Genomic DNA, 18,601 nt, shown 5'->3' with positions numbered 1-18,601 from the left:
ATATCGGAGAGTGTGACAGTTTCGGGTATATCGGACAGTGTTACAGTGAGGGGTATATCGGAGAGTGTTACACTGAGGGGTATATCGGAGAGTGTTACAGTGTGGGGTATATCGGAGAATGTGACAGTTTCGGGTATATCGGACAGTGTTACAGTGAGGGGTATATCGTATAGTGCTACAGTGTGGGGTATATCAGAGAGTGTTACAGTGAGGGGTATATCGTAGTGTGTTACAGTGAGGGGTATATCAGAGAGTGTTACAGTGAGGGGTATATCGGAGTGTGTTACAGTGAGGGGTATATCGGACAGTGTTACAGTTTGGGGTATATCGGAGAGTGTTACAGTGAGGGGTATATCGGAGAGTGTTACAGTGAGGGGTATATCGGAGAGTGTAACAATGAGGGGTATATCGGAGAGTGTTAGAGTTTGGGGTATATCGGAGAGTGTTACAGTGAGGGATATATCGGAGAGTGTTACAGTGTGGGGTATATCGGAGAGTGTTACAGTGTGGGGTATATCAGAGAGTGTTACAGTGAGGGGTATATCGGAGAGTGTTACGGTGAGGGGTATATCGGTGAGTGTTACATTGTGGGGTATATTGGAGAGTGTTACAGTGTGGGATATATCAGAGAGTGCTACAGTGAGGGGTATATTGGAGAGTATTACAGTGAGGGGGTGTGTCAGTGTTACATTGTGGGGTATATCGGTGAGTGTTACGGCGAGGGGTATATCGGTGAGTGTTACAGTGAGGGGTATATCGGAGAGTGTTACGGTGAGGGGTATATCGGACAGTGTTACAGTGTGGGGTATTTCGGAGAGTGTTACAGTGAGGGGTATATCGGAGAGAGTTACAGTGAGGGGTATATCGGAGAGTTTTACAGTGAGGGGTATATCGGAGAGTGTTAAAGTGAGGGGTATATCGGAGAGTGTTAAAGTGAGGGATATATCGGAGAGTATTACAGTGAGGGGTATATCGGAGAGTATTACAGTGAGGGGGTGTGTCAGCGTTACATTGTGGGGTATATCGGAGATTGTTACAGTGTGGGATATATCAGAGAGTGTTACAGTTTGGGGTATATCGGAGAGTGTTACAGTGAGGGGTATATCAGAGAGTGTTACAGTGAGGGGTATATCGGAGAGTGTTACAGTGTGGGGTATATCGGATAGTGTTACAGTGTGGGGTATATCGGAGAGTGTTACAGTGAGGGGTGTGTTACAGTGTGGGGTGTGTCACAGTGAGTGGTGTGTCACAGTGAGGGGTGTGTTACAGTGTGGGGTGTGTTACAGTGTGGGGTGTGTCACTGTGTGGGGTGTGTCATAGTGTGGGGTGTGTTACAGTGTGGGGTGTGTCACAGTGAGTGGTGTGTCACAGTGAGGGGTGTGTTACAGTGTGGGGTGTGTCACATTGTGGGGTGTGTCACAGTGTGGGGTGTGTTACAGTGTTGTGTGTGCTCCAGTGAGGGGTGTGTCACTGTGAGGGGTGTGTCACAGTGTCGGGTGTGTTACAGTGTGGGGTGTGCTCCAGTGAGGGGTGTGTCACTGTGAGGGGTGTGTTACAGTGTGGGGTGTGTCACTGTGTGGGGTGTGTCATAGTGTGGGGTCTGTTACAGTGTGGGGTGTGTCACTGTGTGGGGTGTGTCATAGTGTGGGGTGTGTCACTGTGTGGGGTGTGTCATAGTGTGGGGTGTGTTACAGTGTGGGGTGTGCTCCAGTGAGGGGTGTGTCACTGTGAGGGGTGTGTTACAGTGTGGGGTGTGTCACAGTGTGGGGTGTGTCACTGTGAGGGGTGTGTCACAGTGTGGGGTGTGTCACAGTGTGGGGTGTGTTACAGTGAGGGGTCTGTTACAGTGTGGGGTGTGTCACTGTGAGGGGTTGTTACAGTGTGGAGTGTGTCACAGTGTGGGGTGTGTCACAGTGTGGGGTGTGTTACAGTGAGGTGTGTGTTACAGTGTGGGGTGTGTTACAGTGTGGGGTGTGCTCCAGTGAGGGGTGTGTCACTGTGAGGGGTGTGTTACAGTGTGGGGTGTGTCACTCTGTGGGGTGTGTCACAGTGTAGAGTGTGTCACTCTGTGGGGTGTGTCACAGTGTGGGGTGTGTTACAGTGTGGGGTGTGTTACAGTGTGGGGTGTGTCACAGTGTGGGGTTTGTTACAGTGTGAGGTGTGTTACAGTGAGGGGTGTGTCACAGTGTGGGGTGTGTCACTGTAAGGGGTGTGTTACAGTGAGGGGTGTGTCACTGTGTGGCGTGTGTCACAGTGTGGGGTGTGTCACAGTGTCGGGTGTGTTACAGTGTGGAGTGTGTCACTGTAAGGGGTGTGTTACAGTGAGGGGTGTGTCACTGTGAGGGGTTGTTACAGTGTGGGGTGTGTTATAGTGTGGGGTGTGTTACAGTGTGGAGTGTGTCACTGTAAGGGGTGTGTTACAGTGAGGGGTGTGTCACTGTGAGGGGTTGTTACAGTGTGGGGTGTGTTATAGTGTGGGGTGTGTTACAGTGTGGGGTGTGTCACTGTAAGGGGTGTGTTACAGTGTGGGGTGTGTCACTGTGAGGGGTTGTTACAGTGTGGGGTGTGTTATAGTGTGGGGTGTGTTACAGTGTGGGGTGTGTCACTGTAAGGGGTGTGTTACAGTGAGGGGTGTGTCACTGTGAGGGGTGTGTTATAGTGTGGGGTGTGTCACTGTGTGGGGTGTGTCACAGTGTGGGGTGTGTTACAGTGTGGGGTGTGTCACTGTCTGGGGTGTCTCACTGTGTGGGGTGTGTCACAGTGTGGGGTGTGTTACAGTGTGGGGTGTGTCACTGTAAGGGGTGTGTTACAGTGAGGGGTGTGTCACTGTGAGGGGTTGTTACAGTGAGGGGTGTGTTATAGTGTGGGGTGTGTCACTGTGAGGGGTGTGTTACAGTGAGGGGTGTGTCACTGTGAGGGGTTGTTACAGTGAGGGGTGTGTTATAGTGTGGGGTGTGTCACTGTGAGGGGTGTGTTATAGTGTGGGGTGTGTCACAGTGTGGGGTGTGTTACAGTATGGGGTGTGTCACAGTGTGGGGTGTGCTCCAGTGTGGGGTGTGTCACAGTGTGGGGTGTGTCACTGTGTGGGGTGTGTCACTGTGAGGGGTGTGTTACAGTGAGGGGTGTGTCACTGTGAGGGGTTGTTACAGTGTGGAGTGTGTTATAGTGTGGGGTGTGTCACAGTGTGGGGTGTGTCACAGTGTGGGGTGTGCTCCAGTGTGGGGTGTGTCACAGTGTGGGGTGTGTTCCAGTGAGGGGTGTGTCACAGTGAGGGGTGTGTTCCAGTGAGAGGTGTGTCACTGTGTGGGGTGTGTCACAGTGATGGGTGTGTCACAGTGAGGGGTGTGTCACTCTGTGGGGTGTATTATAGTGAGGGGTGTGTCACAGTGTGGGGTGTGTCACAGTGATGGGTGTGTCACAGTGAGGGGTGTGTCACTCTGTGGGGTGTATTATAGTGAGGGGTGTGTCACAGTGTGGGGTGTGTCACTGTGAGGGGTGCATCACAGTGAGGGGTGTGTCACTCTGTGGGGTGTATTATAGTGAGGGGTGTGTCACAGTGTGGGGTGTGTCACTGTGAGGGGTGCGTCACAGTGAGGGGTGTGTCACTCTGTGGGGTGTATTATAGTGAGGGGTGTGTCACAGTGTGGGGTGTGTCACAGTGTGGGGTGTGTCACAGTGAGGGGTGTGTCACTCTGTGGGGTGTATTATAGTGAGGGGTGTGTCACAGTGTGGGGTGTGTCACTGTGAGGGGTGTGTTACAGTGTGGGGCGTGTTACAGTGTGGGGTGTGTCACTGTGAGGGGTGAGTTGCAGTGTGGGGTGTGTCACAGTGTGGGGTGTGTCACTGTGAGTGGTGAGTTACAGTGTGGGGTGTGTCACAGTGTGGGGTGTGTCACTGTGAGGGGTGAGTTACAGTGTGGGGTGTGTTACAGTGTGGGGTGTGTCACTGTGAGGGGTGAGTTACAGTGTGGAGTGAGGATTGTAGCTTGACCAGTGTGTGGTGTGTGGTGTTACAGTGAGGGGTGTGGGGTGTGTTACAGTGAGGGGTGAGGGGTGAGGGATGTGGGGTGTGTTACAGTGAGGGGTGTGGGGTTAGGGCTGTGGGGTGAGGGGTGAGGGATGTGCGGTGAGGGGTGAAGGATGTGGGGTGAGGAGTGAGGGGTGTGTTACAGTGAGGGGTGTGTGGTGGGAGTGAGGGGTGTGTTATAGTGTGGGGCGTATCACAGTGTGGGGTGAGTTACAGTGTGGGGTGTGTCACAGTGTGGGGTGAGTTACAGTGAGGGGTGTGTTACAGTGTGGGGTGTGTCACTGTGAGGGGTGAGTTACAGTGAGGGGTGTGTTACAGTGTGGGGTGTGTCACTGTGAGGGGTGTGTTACAGTGTGGGGTGAGGGTTGTAGGGTGAGCGGTGTGTGGTGTTGGGTGTGTTACAGTGAGGGTTGTGGGGTCTTGGTGTGGGGTGTGTTACAGTGAGGGGTGAGGGGTGAGGGGTGTGGGGTGTGTTACAGTGAGGGGTGTGGGGTCTTGGTGTGGGGTGTGTTACAGTGAGGGGTGTGGGGTTAGGGCTGTGGGGTGAGGGGTGAGGGATGTGGGGTGAGGAGTGAGGGGTTTGGGGTGTATTGCAGTGAGGGGTGTGGAGTGAGGGGTGTGGGGTGTGTTACAGTGAGGGGGTGGGGTGAGGGGTGTGGGGTGTGTTACAGTGAAGGGTGTGGGGTGAGGGGTGTGGGGTGTACGTTGAGGGATGAGAGATTAGGGAGTAGGGTGTGGGGTGTGTTACAGTGTGGGTTGTGTTACCGTGAGAGGTGTGGGGTGTGTTACAGTGTGGGTTGTGGGGTGAGGGGTGTGGGGTGAGGGTGTGGGGTGTGTTACAGTGAGGGGTGAGGGGTGAGGGGTGTGGGGTGTGTTACAGTGAGGGGTCTGGGGTTAGGGCTGTGGGGTGAGGGGTGAGGGATGTGGGGTGAGGAGTGAGGGGTTTGGGGTGTGTTACAGTGAGGGGTGTGGAGTGAGGGGTGTGGGGTGTGTTACAGTGAGGGGGTGGGTTGAGGAGTGAGGGGTGTGTTACAGTGAGGGTTGTTGGGTGAGGGGTGAGGGGTGTGGGGTGTGTTACAGTGAGGGGTGTTGGGTGAGGGGTGAGGGGTGTGGGGTGGGGTGTGTGAGGTGAGGGGTGTGGGGTGTGTTACAGTGAGGGGTGTTGGGTGAGGGGTGAGGGGTGTGGGGTGGGGTGTGTGAGGTGAGGGGTTTGGGGTGAGGGGTGTGGGGTGTGTTACAGTGAGGGGTGTTGGGTGAGGGGTGAGGGATGTGGAGTGGGGTGTGGGGGTAAGGTGAGTGGTGTGGGGTGTGTTACAGTGAGGGGTGTGAGGTGAAGAGTGAGGGGTGTATTACAGTGAGGGGTATGTTACAGTGAGGGGTGTGGGGTGTGTTACAGTGAGGGGTGTGTTACAGTGATGGGTTAGGGGTGTGTTACAGTGAGGGGTGAGGGGTGTGTTACAATGAGGGGTGTGGGGTGAGGGTTGTGGGGTGTGTTACAGTGAGGGGTGTGTTACAGTGAGGGGTGAGGGGTGAGGGGTGAAGGTTGTAGGGTGAGCATTGTGTGGTGTGGGGTGTTTTACAGTGAGGGGTGTAGGGTGAGGGGTGAGGGGTGTGTTACAGTGAGGGGTGTAGGGTGAGGGGTGAGGGGTGTGTTACAGTGAGGAGTGTGGGGTGAGGGGTGTTTTACAGTGAGGGGTGTAGGGTGAGGGGTGTGGGGTGTTTTACAGTGAGGAGTGTGGGATGAGGGGTGTGGGGTGTTTTACAGTGAGGGGTGTGGGGTGAGGGGTGAGGGGTGTGTTACAGTGAGGGGTGAGGGGTGTGGGGTGTGTTACAGTGAGCCGTGTGGGTTGAGGGGTAAGGGGTGTTTTACAGTGAGGGGTGAGGGGCTTGGGGTGTGGGGTGTGTGGTGAGGGATGGGGGTGTGGGTATGAGGGATGGGAGGTGTAGGTGAGGGGTGAGCTGTGAGGGTTGAGGGGTCTACGTTGAGGGATGAGAGGTTAGGGTGTAGGGTGAGGGGTATGGGTTGTGTTACAGTGAGGGGTGTGAGGTGAGGGTGAGGGGTATGGGGTGAGGGTTGAGGGGTGTGGGGTGGGGGGTGAGGGGTGTGGGGTGAGGGTTGATGGGTGTACGTTGAGGGATGAGAGGTTAGGGTGCAGGGTGAGGGGTGTGGGGTGTGTTACAGTGAGGGGTGTGAGGTGAGGGTGAGGGGTATGGGGTGAGGGTTGAGGGGTGTACGTTGAGGGATGAGAGGTTAGGGTGCAGGGTGAGGGGTGTGGGGTGTGTTACAGTGAGGGGTGAGGGGTGTGGGGCGAGGGGTGTGGGGTGTTTTACAGTGAGGGGTGTGGGGTGTGGGGCGAGGGGTGTGGGGTGTTTTACAGTGAGGGGTGTGGGGTGTGGGGCGAGGGGTGTGGGGTGTTTTACAGTGAGGAGTGAGGTGTGTGCGGTGAGGTGTTGTGGGTGTGGGGTGAGGGGTGTGGGGTGAGGGGTGTAGGTTGTGTTACAGTGAGGGGTGAGGGACGTGGGGTGAGGGGTTGTGGGTGTGGGGTGAGGGGTGTGGGGCGAGGGGTGTGGGGTGTTTTACAGTGAGGGGTGTGGGGTGTGGGGCGAGCGGTGTGGGGTGTTTTACAGTGAGGAGTGAGGTGTGTGCGGTGAGGTGTTGTGGGTGTGGGGTGAGGGGTGTAGGTTGTGTTACAGTGAGGGGTGAGGGATGTGGGGTGAGGGGTTGTGGGTGTGGGGTGAGGGGTGTGGGGTGAAGCATGAGGGGTTTGGGGTGTGGGCTGAGGGATAAGAGGTGTGGGATATGGGGTGAAGGTGAGATGTGTGGTGTGTTGAGTGTGTTACAGTGAGGGGTGTGGGGTGTAGGTTGAGGGGTGTGTGGAGTGATGGGTAAGGGGTGGGGTGAGGGGTGTGGGGTGAGGGTTGGGATGAGCGTTGGGGTGAGGGGTGTGGATGAGGAGTGTGGGATGTGTTACAATGAGGGGTGTAGGGTGTGTTACAGTGAGGGGTGCTGGGTGAGGGGTGAGGGGTGTGGGGTGTGGTGTGTGAGGTGAGGGGTGAGGGGTTTGGGGTGAGGGTGTGGGGTGTGTTACAGTGAGGGGTGTTGGGTGAGGGGTGAGGGGTGTGGAGTGTGTTACAGTGAGGGGTGTTGGGTGAGGGGTGAGGGCTGTGGAGTGGGGTGTGAGGGGTTTGGGGTGAGGGGTGTGGGGGTGTGTTACAGTGAGGGTGGTGTTCCAGTGAGGGGTGTGGGGTGAAGGTTGTGGAGTGTGTTACAGTGAGGGTGGTGTTGCAGTGAGGGGTGTGGGGTGAAGGTTGTAGGGTGAGCATTGTGTGGTGTGGGGTGTGTTACAGTGAGGGGTGAGGGGTGTGGGGTGAGGGGTGTGTTACAGTGAGGGATGAGGGGTGTGGGTTGAGAGGTATGTTACAGTGAGGGGTGAGGAGTGTGGGGTGAGGGGTGGGGGTGTTTTACAGTGAGGGGTGTGGGGTGAGGGGTGAGGGATGTGTTACAGTGAGGGGTGTGGGGTGAGGGGTGAGGGGTGAGGGATGTGTTACAGTGAGGGGTGAGGGGTGTGGGGTGAGGGGTGTGTTACAGTGAGGGATGAGGGGTGTGGGGTGAGAGGTATGTTACAGTGAGGGGTGAGGAGTGTGGGGTGAGGGGTGGGGGTGTTTTACAGTGAGGGGTGTGGGGTGAGGGGTGAAGGATGTGTTACAGTGAGGGGTGTGGGGTGAGGGGTGAGGGGTGTGGGGTGAGGGATGTGTTACAGTGAGGGATGTGGGGTGAGGGGTGTTTTACAGTGAAGGGTATGGGGTGAGGGATGAGGGGTGTGGGGTGAGGGGTGTGTTACAGTGAGGGGTGTGGGGTGAGGGGTGTTTTACAGTGAGGGGTGTGGGGTGAGGGGTGTGGAGTTTGTTACAGTGAGGGTTGTGTTACACTGTGGTTTGAGGGGTGTGGGGTTAAGGTTGTGGGGTCCGGCTGAGGGGCTTGGGGTGTGTGGTGAGGGATGGGGGTGGGCTGAGGGATTGGAGGTGTAGGTGTGGGGTGAGGTTTGAGGGTTGAGGTGTGTGAGGTGAGGGTTGAGGGGTGTACATTAATGGAGAGGTTAGGGTGTAAGGTGAGAGATCTGGGGTGTGTTACAGTGAAGGGCGTGGGGTGAGGGATGTGGGGTGTACGCTGAGGGATGAGAGGTTAGGGTGTAAGGCGTGGGGTGAGGGTGTGGGGTGTGTTACAGTGAGGGGTGAGGGGTGGGGGGTGAAGGGTTTTGGGTGTGGGGTGAGGGGTGTGCAGTGAAGGGTGAGATGTGTGGTGTGTTGAGTGTGTTACAGTGAGGGGTCTGGGGTGCTGGGTGAGGTGTGTAAGTTAAGGGGTGTGTGGGGTGAGCGATGTAGTGTGTGGGGTGAGAGGTGTGGGGTGAGAGGTGTGGGGTGGGGTGAGGGTGAGGGGTGGGGTGAGGGGTGTGGGGTTGGGGTGAGGGCTGTGGGGTGAGGGGTGAGGGGTGTGGGGTGTGGGGTGTTACAGTGAAGGGTGTTGGGTGAGGGGTGTGAGGGGTGTGGGGTGTGGGGTGTTACAGTGAGGGGTGTTGGATGAGGGGTGTGAGGGGTGTGGGGTGTGGGGTGTTACAGTGAGGGGTGTTGGATGAGGGGTGTGAGATGAGGGGTGAGGGGTGTGGGGTGAGGGGTTTGGGATGAGTGTTGTGGGATGAGGGGTGTGCGGTGTGGGATGAGAGGTGTGGGATGAGGGGTGAGGGGTGTGGGATGAGGGGTGTGGGATGAGGGGTGAAGGGTAGGGGATGAGGGGTGTGGGGTGTGGGATGAGGAGTGTGGGATGAAGGGTGAAGGGTGGGGGATGAAGGGTGTGGGGTGTGGGATGAGAGGTGTGGGATGAGGGGTGAGGGGTGTGGGGTGAGGGGTGTGGGGTGTGGGATGAGAGGTGTGGGATGAGGGGTGAAGGGTGGGGGATGAGGGGTGTGGGGTGTGGGATGAGAGGTGTGGGATGAGGGGTGAGGGGTGTGGGGTGAGGGGTGTGGGGTGTGGGATGAGAGGTGTGGGATGAGGGGTGAGGGGTGTGGGGTGAGTGTTGTGGGGTGTGGGATGAGGGGTGTGCGGTGTGCGATGAGGGGTGAGGGGTGTGGGGTGAGGGGTGTGGGGTGTGGGATGAGAGGTGTGGGATGAGGGATGAGGGGTGAGGGGTGTGGGATGAGGGGTGTGGGATGAGGGGTGGGGGGTATGGGGTGAGGGGTGTGGGGTGTGGGATGAGAGGTGTGGGATGAGGGGTGAGGGGTATGGGGTGAGGGGTGTGGGGTGTGGGATGAGAGGTGTGGGATGAGGGGTGAAGGGTGGGGGATGAGGGGTGTGGGGTGTGGGATGAGAGGTGTGGGATGAGGGGTGTGGGATGAGGGGTGAGGGGTATGGGGTGAGGGGTGTGGGATGAGGGGTGAGGGGTGTGGGATGAGGGGTGTGGGATGAGGGGTGAAGGGTGGGGGATGTGGGATGAGGGGTGTAGGGTGGGGGATGAGGGGTGAGGGGTGAGGGGTGTGGGATGAGAGGTGTGGGATGAGGGGTGAGGAGTGTGGGGTGAGGGGTGTGGGGTGTGGGATGAGGGGTGTAGGATGAGGGGTGTGTGGTGTGGGATGATGGGTGTGGGGTGTGTTGTGTGGAATGAGGGGTGTGGGATGAGGGGTGAGGGGTGTGGGGTGAGGGGTGTGGGATGAGGGGTGTGGGATGAGGGGTGAGGGGTGTGGGGTGAGGGGTGTGGGGTGTGGGATGTGGGATGAGGGGTGTGGGGTGAGGGGTGTGGGGTGAGGGGTGTGGGGTGAGGGCTGTGGGGTGAGGGATGAGGGGTGTGGCGTGTGGGACGAGAGGTGTGGGTTGTGGGGTGAGGGGTGTGGGATGAGGGCTGTGGGGTGTAGGATGAGGGGTGTGGGGTGTGGGATATGGGGTGTGGGATGAGGGGTGTGGGGTGTGGGATATAGGGGTGTGGGATGAGGGGTGTGGGGTGTAGGATGAGGGGTGTGGGGTGAGGGGTGAAGAGTGTGGAGTGTGGGATGAGGGGCGAGATGTGTGGGGTGAGGAGTGAGGAGTGTGGAGTGTGGGATGAGGGGTGTGGGGTGTGGGGTGAGGGGTGTGGGATGAGGGGTGTGGGGTGTGGGGTGTGGGGTGAGGGGTGAAGGGTGTGGAGTGTGAGATGAGGGGTGAGATGTGTGGGGTGTTGAGTGTGTTACAGTGAGGGGTGTGGGGTGTAGTTTGAGGGGCATGTGGAGTGATGGGTAAGGGGTGGGGTGAGGGGTGTGGGGTGAGGGGTGTGGGGTGAGGGTTGGGATGAGCGTTGGGGTGAGGGGTGTGGATGAGGGGTGTGGGGTTAGGGGTGTGGGGTGTGTTACAGTGAGGGGTGTTGGGTGAGGGATGAGGGGTGTGGGGTGGGGTGTGTGAGGTGAGGGGTGAGGGGTGTGGGGTGTGTTACAGTGAGGGGTGTGAGGTGAGGAGTGAGGGGTGTGTTACAGTGAGGGGTGAGGGGTTTGTGGAGTGTTACAGTGTGGGGTGTGTTACAGTGAGGGGTGAGGGGTGTGGGGTGTGTAACAATGAGGGGTGTGGGGTGAGGGTTGTGGAGTGTGTTACAGTGAGGGTGGTGTTGCAGTGAGGGGTGTGGGGTGAAGGTTGTAGGGTGAGCATTGTGTGGTGTGGGGTGTGTTACAGTGAGGGGTGAGGGGTGTGTTACAATGAGGGGTGTGGGGTGAGGGTTGTGGAGTGTGTTACAGTGAGGGTGGTGTTGCAGTGAGGGGTGTGGGGTGAAGGTTGTAGGGTGAGCATTGTGTGGTGTGGGGTGTGTTACAGTGAGGGGTAAGGAGTGTGGGGTGAGGGGTGTGTTACAGTGTGGGGTGAGGGGTGAGGAGTGTGAGGTGAGGGGTGAGGGGTGGGGGTGTTTTACAGTGAGGAGTGTGGTGTGAGGGGTGAGGGGTGGGGGTGTGTGGGATGAGGGGTGTGGGGTGTGTGATGAGGGGTGTGGGGTGAGGGGTGTAGGGTGTGGGGTGAGGGGTGTGTGGTGTGGGGGTGTGGGATGAGGGATGAGGGGTGTGAGGTGTGGGGTGAGGGGTATGGTGTGTGGGATGAGGGGTGTGGGGTGAGGGATGAGGGATGTGGGGTGTGGAGTGTGGGATGAGGGGTGTGGGGTGTGGGGTGTGGGGTGAGGGGTGAACGGTGTGGAGTGTGGGATGAGGGGCGAAATGTGTGGGGTGAGGGGTGTGGAGTGTGGGATGAGGGGTGTGGGGTGTGGGGTGAGGGGTGTGGGATGAGGGGTGTGGGGTGTGGGGTGAGGGGTGAAGGGTGTGGAGTGTGAGATGAGGGGTGAGATGTGTGGGGTGTTGAGTGTGTTACAGTGAGGGGTGTGGGGTGTAGTTTGAGGGGCGTGTGGAGTGATGGGTAAGGGGTGGGGTGAGGGGTGTGGGGTGAGGGGTGTGGGGTGAGGGTTGGGATGAGCGTTGGGGTGAGGGGTGTGGATGAGGGGTGTGGGGTTAGGGGTGTGGGGTGTGTTACAGTGAGGGGTGTTGGGTGAGGGATGAGGGGTGTGGGGTGGGGTGTGTGAGGTGAGGGGTGAGGGGTGTGGGGTGTGTTACAGTGAGGGGTGTGAGGTGAGGAGTGAGGGGTGTGTTACAGTGAGGGGTGAGGGGTTTGTGGAGTGTTACAGTGTGGGGTGTGTTACAGTGAGGGGTGAGGGGTGTGGGGTGTGTAACAATGAGGGTTGTGGAGTGTGTTACAGTGAGGGTGGTGTTGCAGTGAGGGGTGTGGGGTGAAGGTTGTAGGGTGAGCATTGTGTGGTGTGGGGTGTGTTACAGTGAGGGGTAAGGGGTGTGGGGTGAGGGGTGTGTTACAGTGTGGGGTGTGGGGTGAGGGGTGTGTTACAGTGAGGGGTAAGGGGTGTGGGGTGAGGGGTGTGTTACAGTGTGGGGTGAGGGGTGAGGAGTGTGAGGTGAGGGGTGAGGGGTGGGGGTGTTTTACAGTGAGGAGTGTGGGGTGAGGGGTGAGGGGTGTGGTGTGTGGGATGAGGGGTGTGGGGTGTGTGATGAGGGGTGTGGGGTGAGGGGTGTAGGGTGTGGGGTAAGGGGTGTGTGGTGTGGGGTGTGGGGTGTGGGATGAGGGATGAGGGGTGTGAGGTGTGGGGTGAGGGGTATGGTGTGTGGGATGAGGGGTGTGGGGTGAGGGATGAGGGGTGTGGGGTGTGGAGTGTGGGATGAGGGGTGTGGGGTGTGGGGTGAGGGGTGAAGGGTGTGGAGTGTGGGATGAGGGGCGAAATGTGTGGGGTGAGGGGTGTGGAGTGAGGGATGAGGGGTGTGGGGTGTGGGGTGAGGGGTGTGGGATGAGGGGTGTGGGGTGAGGGGCGAAATGTGTGGGGTGTGGGGTGTGGGGTGAAGGGTGTGGAGTGTGGGATGAGGGGCGAAATGTGTGGGGTGTGGGGTGTGGAGTGAGGGATGAGGGGTGTGGGGTGAGGGGTGAGGGGTGTGGAGTGTGCGATGAAGGGTGAGGGGTGTGGGATTAGGGGTGTGGGGTATGGGGTGAGAGGTGAAGGGTGTGGAGTGTGGGATGAGGGGTGAGATGTTTGGGGTGAGGGGTGTGGGCTGTGGAGTGTGGGATGAGGGGTGTGGGCCGTGGGATGAGGGGTGAGATGTGTGGGGTGAGGGGTGTGGGATGTGGGGTGTGGAGAGTGGGGTGAGGGATGTGGGATGAGGGGTGTGGGGTATGGGATGAGGGGTGTGGGGTGAGGGGTGTGGGGTATGGGATGAGGGGTGTGGGGTGAGGGGTGTGGGGTGTGGAGTGTGGGGTGAGGGATGTGGGATGAGGGGTGTGGGGTGTGGGGTGAGAAGTGTGGGATGAGCGGTGTGGAGTGTGGGGTGAGGGGTGTGGGATGTGGGATGAGGGGTGTGGGGTGTGGGATGAGGGGTATGGGGTGTGGGATGAGGGGTGTGGAGTGAGGGGTGAGGGGTGTGGGATGTGGGGTGAGGGGTGTGGGATGTGGGGTGAGGGGTGTGGAGTATGGGGTGTGGGGTGTGGGGTGAGGGGTGTAGGGTGTGGGGTGAGGGGTGTGGGGTGTGGGATGAGGGGTGTGGAGTGAGGGGTGAGGGGTGTGGGATGTGGGGTGAGGGGTGTGGGATGTGGGGTGAGGGGTGTGGAGTATGGGGTGTGGGGTGTGGGGTGAGGGGTGTAGGGTGTGGGGTGAGGGGTGTGGGGTGTGGGATGAGGGGTGTGGAGTGAGGGGTGAGGGGTGTGGGATGTGGGGTGAGGGGTGTGGGATGTGGGGTGAGGGGTGTGGAGTATGGGGTGTGGGGTGAGATGTGTGGAGTGAGGGGCGTGGAGTGTGGGATGTGGGGTGTGGCGTGAGGGGTGAGGGGTGTGGAATGAGGGGTGTGGAGTGAGGGGTGAGATGTGTGGAGTGAGGGGTGTGGAGTGTGAGGTGTAGGGTGTGGGGTGTGGGGTGAGGGTTGAGGGGTGGGCTCAGAAAATCTGGTGGGTAGTAGATCAGAAGGAAAGTAATTTGTGGAAATGGTTTTGTGGAGCAGCTTGTGGTACAACCCAGAAGGGAACAGGCAGTTCTGGATGTTGTGATGTATAATGAGGCAGACTAGATTGAGGAACTGAAGGTGGAGGAATCCCTCGGGGGGAGTGACTACAATAGGGTTCACCTCGCAGTGTGAGAGCGAGAAGCTGGAATCAGATGTAATGACTACAAAGGCATGAGGGAGGAACTGGCCAGTGGAGATTTGGGGGTGGGGGGGGGTGGCGTACAGGGAAGATGGCAGAGCAGAAATGGCAGGGGTCTGTGGAGGTTATTCAGGGGGACACAGCAGAAATACATCCCAAAGAATTGGAAACATAATCAGGGGAGGATGAGGCTGACAAGGGAAGTCAGGGATAGCATGCAGCATTTACTACAAGAGGGCTGGAATCCAAGAGCAGGGATGTACTGAGTTGGGCAGATTTGGGTGCTGTATCTGAGGAAGGGTGTGCTGGCCTTGGAGGGGGTCAAGAGGAGAATTACAAGAACCATCCCAGAGACGAAGGCCTTGTCGTATGAGGAGTGTTTGTGAACTCTGGGCCTGTACTCGATGGAGTGCAGAAAGATGGGGAGGGAGGTGGGGGGGTGGTGATATGATTAAAACATACATTCTGAATACATCACTTACTTTACAACCTACATTACTTACATACTGAGAGGCCTGGACAGGGTGGACAGGGAGAAGATGTTTCCACTGGTGGGAGAGACTAGGACCTGAGGGCACAGCCTCAGAGTGAAGGGACGACCCTTTCGAACTGAGATGAGGAGGAATTTCTTCAGCCAGAGGGTGGGGAATCTGTGGAACTCATTGCCACAGAGGGCAGGGGAGGGTAAGTCATTGAGTGTATTTAAGACCGAGATAGATAGGGTCTTGATGAGTAAGGGGGGGTCAAGGGTTACAGGGAGAAGGCATGAGAACGGGGTTGAGAAACTCCAAGATCAATTGGGCAAGCAGACTCAGTGGGCCAAATGGCCTGCTCCTATATTTCATGGTGTTACAGTTTTGTATTCATGTTTCCCCATTAATTGTTGTGCTCCTGTCAGAGTCTTCCTTGGTTATGGATGTGTCTATGAAATGGATTATTATTTAACTCCTTGAATTTCAGCATTCCTCATTGCTTCCTCATTGTGCTTGTGATGAACTCTGTATAGTGACCCTATCCTACCACTTTCTTCTGTCACTGCACGTAATGTTTGCCTCTTTCCTCATCCTCAATTGTTCAAGTTCAATTTTCGTTCATCCATAATATCCCACTGGTGTTTAGTGAGTGTTTTTCCCTTTGGAATGTCTTTTTCCTGCACTCTGTACTTCGGTCAGGGGTGACAGTGAGTTGTGTTTGATTTGGTTCTGAGTGTGTCTCACTGATTGCTGTCGGTTTGCAGGAATGGGGCCGATTTATCTGAATGAGGTTCAGTGCACTGGGTTTGAGAAGTCGATATGGGATTGTGCAGCAAAGAATATCTCCCAGGACAACTGTCGTCATACTGAAGATGCAGCTGTGCGCTGCAATGTTCCCTACATGGCTTTCGAAACTTCGGTCAGATCCTACTGTTCTTTGACCCATTTTGCATATTCATGTCTGAGTCTGAGGACATTCGTATGAGAGAGAGAGAGAGAGTGTGTGTGTGTGAGCATTAGTGTGACTGTATTAGTGTCTGTGTGTAAAAGAACATTAGTATGAGTGTTTGTCTCTGTGAGAGAGCATTTGTGTGTGTGAGAGAGAGAGTCTTAGTAGGTGTGTGTGTGCCTGTGTGAAAGAACATTAGTATGAGTGTGTGTGTGTCTGTGAGAGAGCACTAGTATGAGTGTGTGTCTGTGAGAGAGAGCACTAGTATGAGTGTGTGTGTGTGTGAGAGCACTAGGATGAGTGTGTGTGTGTGTGTGTGAGAGCATTAGTATGAGTGTGTGTGTGTGTGTGTGAGAGCACTAGTATGAGTGTGTGTGTGTGTGTGAGAGCACTAGGATGAGTGTGTGTGTGTGTGAGAGAGCACTAGTATAAGTGCATGATTTTGGTTGGATTAACAGCAAAATGAACTATTACTTAAATGGTAACAAGTTGCAGGATGCTGCTGTGCAGAGAGACCTGGGTGTCCTTGTGTATTAATCACAGAAGATTGGTCTGTAGATACAGCAGACAACTAAGGCGGCAAATGGAAGTTTGTCCTTCATTACTGAAGGGATTGAGTTTAAAAGCAGGGAGGTCATATTACAGCTGTGTAGGGTGCACCGTTTCTGCATTCACCGAAGCCACTTCCACCCCCGGAGTTGCCGTTGCCGCACTTACTTCCACCCCCAGTGACGTCACTCGTCTGCACAACGACCACATGCCGACCCCCGCCCCCATGCCGATCCCTGCCCCCACACTTAACCCTGCCCCCACTCCCAGCTCCAGCCTCACACCAGGGTCCCAGGTCCTAGCTCCTAGCCCTGCCGTGTTTTCACCATCCCTCCAGACCTCCCCCTCTCTGAGGATGAAAGATCAGTCCTCAGCAGAGGCCTCACCTTCATCCCCCTACGCTCTCGGATTAACGAATTCAACACGAGGCGATATATCGAACAATTCTTCCGCTGCCTTCGCCTCCGCGCCTACTTCTTCAACCAAGATTCTCGCCCACCCTCTGACGACCCCTTCTCCTGCCTCCAACACACCCCATCCACCTGGACACCCCGTGTGGGCCTCTTACCTGCCCTCGATCTCTTCATATCCAACTGCCGCCGCGACATTAACCGCCTCAACTTCTCCACCCCTCTCACCCATTCCAACCTCTCACCCTCATAACGTGCAGCCCTCCACTCCCTCTGCTCCAACCCCAACCTCACTATCAAACCGGCAGACAAGAGAGGCGCGGTGGTAGTTTGGCGCACCGACCTTTACACCGCTGAGACTGAACGCCAGCTCGCGGACACCTCCTCCTACTGCCCCCTTGACCATGACCCCAACTCCCACCACCAAACCATCATCTCCCAGACCATCCATAACCTCATCACCTCAGGGGATCTCCCATCCACCGCCTCCAACCTCACAGTCCCACAACCCCACACCGCCCGTTTCTACCTCCTGCCCAAAATCCACAAACCTGACTGCCCCGACCGACCCATTGTCTCAGCCTGCTCCTGCCCCACCGAACTCATCTCTGCAAACCTCGACACGGTCCTGTCCCCCTTAGTCCAAGAACTCCCCACCTATGTTCGGGACATCACCCATGCCCTCCACCTCCTCCATGATTTTCGCTTCCCCGGTCCCCAACGCCTTATCTTCACCATGGACATCCAGTCCCTGTACACCTCCATCCGCCATCACGAAGGCCTCAAAGCCCTCCACTTCTTCCTTTCCCACTGAACCAACCAGTACCCTTCCACTGACACCCTCCTTCGACTGACTGAACTGGTCCTCACTCTGAACAACTTCTCTTTCCAATCCTCCCACTTCCTCCAAACCAAAGGAGTAGCCATGGGCACCCGCATGGGCCCCAGCTGTGCCTGCCTCTTCGTAGGATATGTGGAACGGTCCATCTTCCGCAGCTACACTGGCACCACCCCCCACCTTTTCCTCTGCTACATCGATGACTGTATCGGCGCTGCCTCGTGCTCCCACGAGGAGGTTGAACAATTCATCCACTTTACCAACACCTTCCAACCCGACCTCAAATTCACCTGGACCGTCTCAGACACCTCCCTCCCCTTCCTAGACCTCTCCATTTCTATCTCGGGCGACCGAATCAACACGGACATTTACTATAAACTGACCGACTCCCACAGCTACCTTGACTACACCTCCTCCCACCCTGCCCCCTGTAAAAACACCATCCCATATTCCCAATTCCTTCGCCTTCTCCACATCTGCTCCCAGAAGGACCAGTTCCAATACCGTACAACCCAGATGGCCTCCTCCTTCAAAGATCGCAATTTCCCCCCAGACGTGGTTGACGATGCCCTCCACCGCATCTCCTCCACTTCCCGCTCCTCCACCCTTGAACCCTGCCCCTCCAATTGCCACCAGGACAGAACCCCACTGGTCCTCACCTTCCACCCCACCAACCTCCATATACATCGTATCATCCTTCATCATTTCTGCCACCTCCAAACGGACCCCACCACCAGGGATATATTTCCCTCCCCTCCCCTATCAGCGTTCCGATAAGACCACTCCCTCTGTGACTCCCTCGTCAGGTCCACACCCCCCACCAACCCAACCTCCCCTCCCGGCACCTTCCCCTGCAACCGCAAGAAATGCAAAACTTGCGCCCACACCTCCCCCTCTCACTTCCCTCCAAGGCCCCAAGGGATCCTTCCATATCTGTCACAAATTCACCTGCACCTCCACACATCATTTACTGCATCCGCTGCACCCGATGTGGCCTCCTCTATATTGGGGAGACAGGCCGCCTACTTGCGGAACGTTTCAGAGAACACCTCTGGGACACCCGGACCAACCAACCCAACCACCCCGTAGCTCAACACTTCAACTCCCCCTCCCACTCCACCAAGGACATGCAGGTCCATGGACTCCTCCATCGCCAGACCATGGCCACACGACGCCTGGAGGAAGAGCGCCTCATCTTCTGCCTAGGAACCCTCCAATAACAGGGGATGAATGCAGATTTCTCCAGCTTCCTCATTTCCCCTCCCCCCACCTTATCTCAGTCCCAGCCCTCGAACTCAGCACCGCCTTCCTAACCTGCAATCTTCTTCCTGACTCTCTGCCCCCACCCCCACTCCGGCCTATTTCCCTCACCTTAACCTCCATCCACCTATCGTTTGAGGTGTGTGTATGTTTGAGGTGTGTGTGTGTTTGAGGTGTGCGTGTGTATGTTTGAGGTGTGTGTGTATGTTTGAGGTGTGTGTGTGTTTGAGGTGTGTGTGTATGTTTGAGGTATGTGTGTGTTTGAGGTGTGTGTGTGTTTGAGGTTTGTGTGTGTGTTTGAGGTTTGTGTGTGTGTTTGAGGTTTGTGTGTATGTTTGAGGTGTGTGTGTATGTTTGAGATGTGTTTGTATATTTGAGGTGTGTGTGTATGTTTGAGGTGTGTGTGTGTGTT

General features: G+C 56.8%; 1 protein-coding gene across 2 annotated transcripts in view; it reads left to right on the top strand.

The window, feature by feature from the left end:
- LOC140482089 (lysyl oxidase homolog 3B-like) overlaps positions 1 to 18,601 on the top strand; it is a 152,613-nt gene that overhangs the window by 62,783 nt on the left and 71,229 nt on the right. For both annotated transcript variants that reach the window (XM_072579048.1, XM_072579038.1), the window contains exon 3: positions 14,948 to 15,102. In XM_072579048.1, the coding sequence (XP_072435149.1) occupies positions 14,948 to 15,102 (155 nt within the window). The remainder of the gene's footprint in view (positions 1 to 14,947; positions 15,103 to 18,601) is intronic.

Source organism: Chiloscyllium punctatum, chromosome 1, assembly GCF_047496795.1.
Source record: "Chiloscyllium punctatum isolate Juve2018m chromosome 1, sChiPun1.3, whole genome shotgun sequence".
NCBI classification, from domain to species: Eukaryota; Metazoa; Chordata; class Chondrichthyes; order Orectolobiformes; family Hemiscylliidae; genus Chiloscyllium; species Chiloscyllium punctatum.
This window is presented reverse-complemented; position numbering and strand designations above follow the sequence as displayed.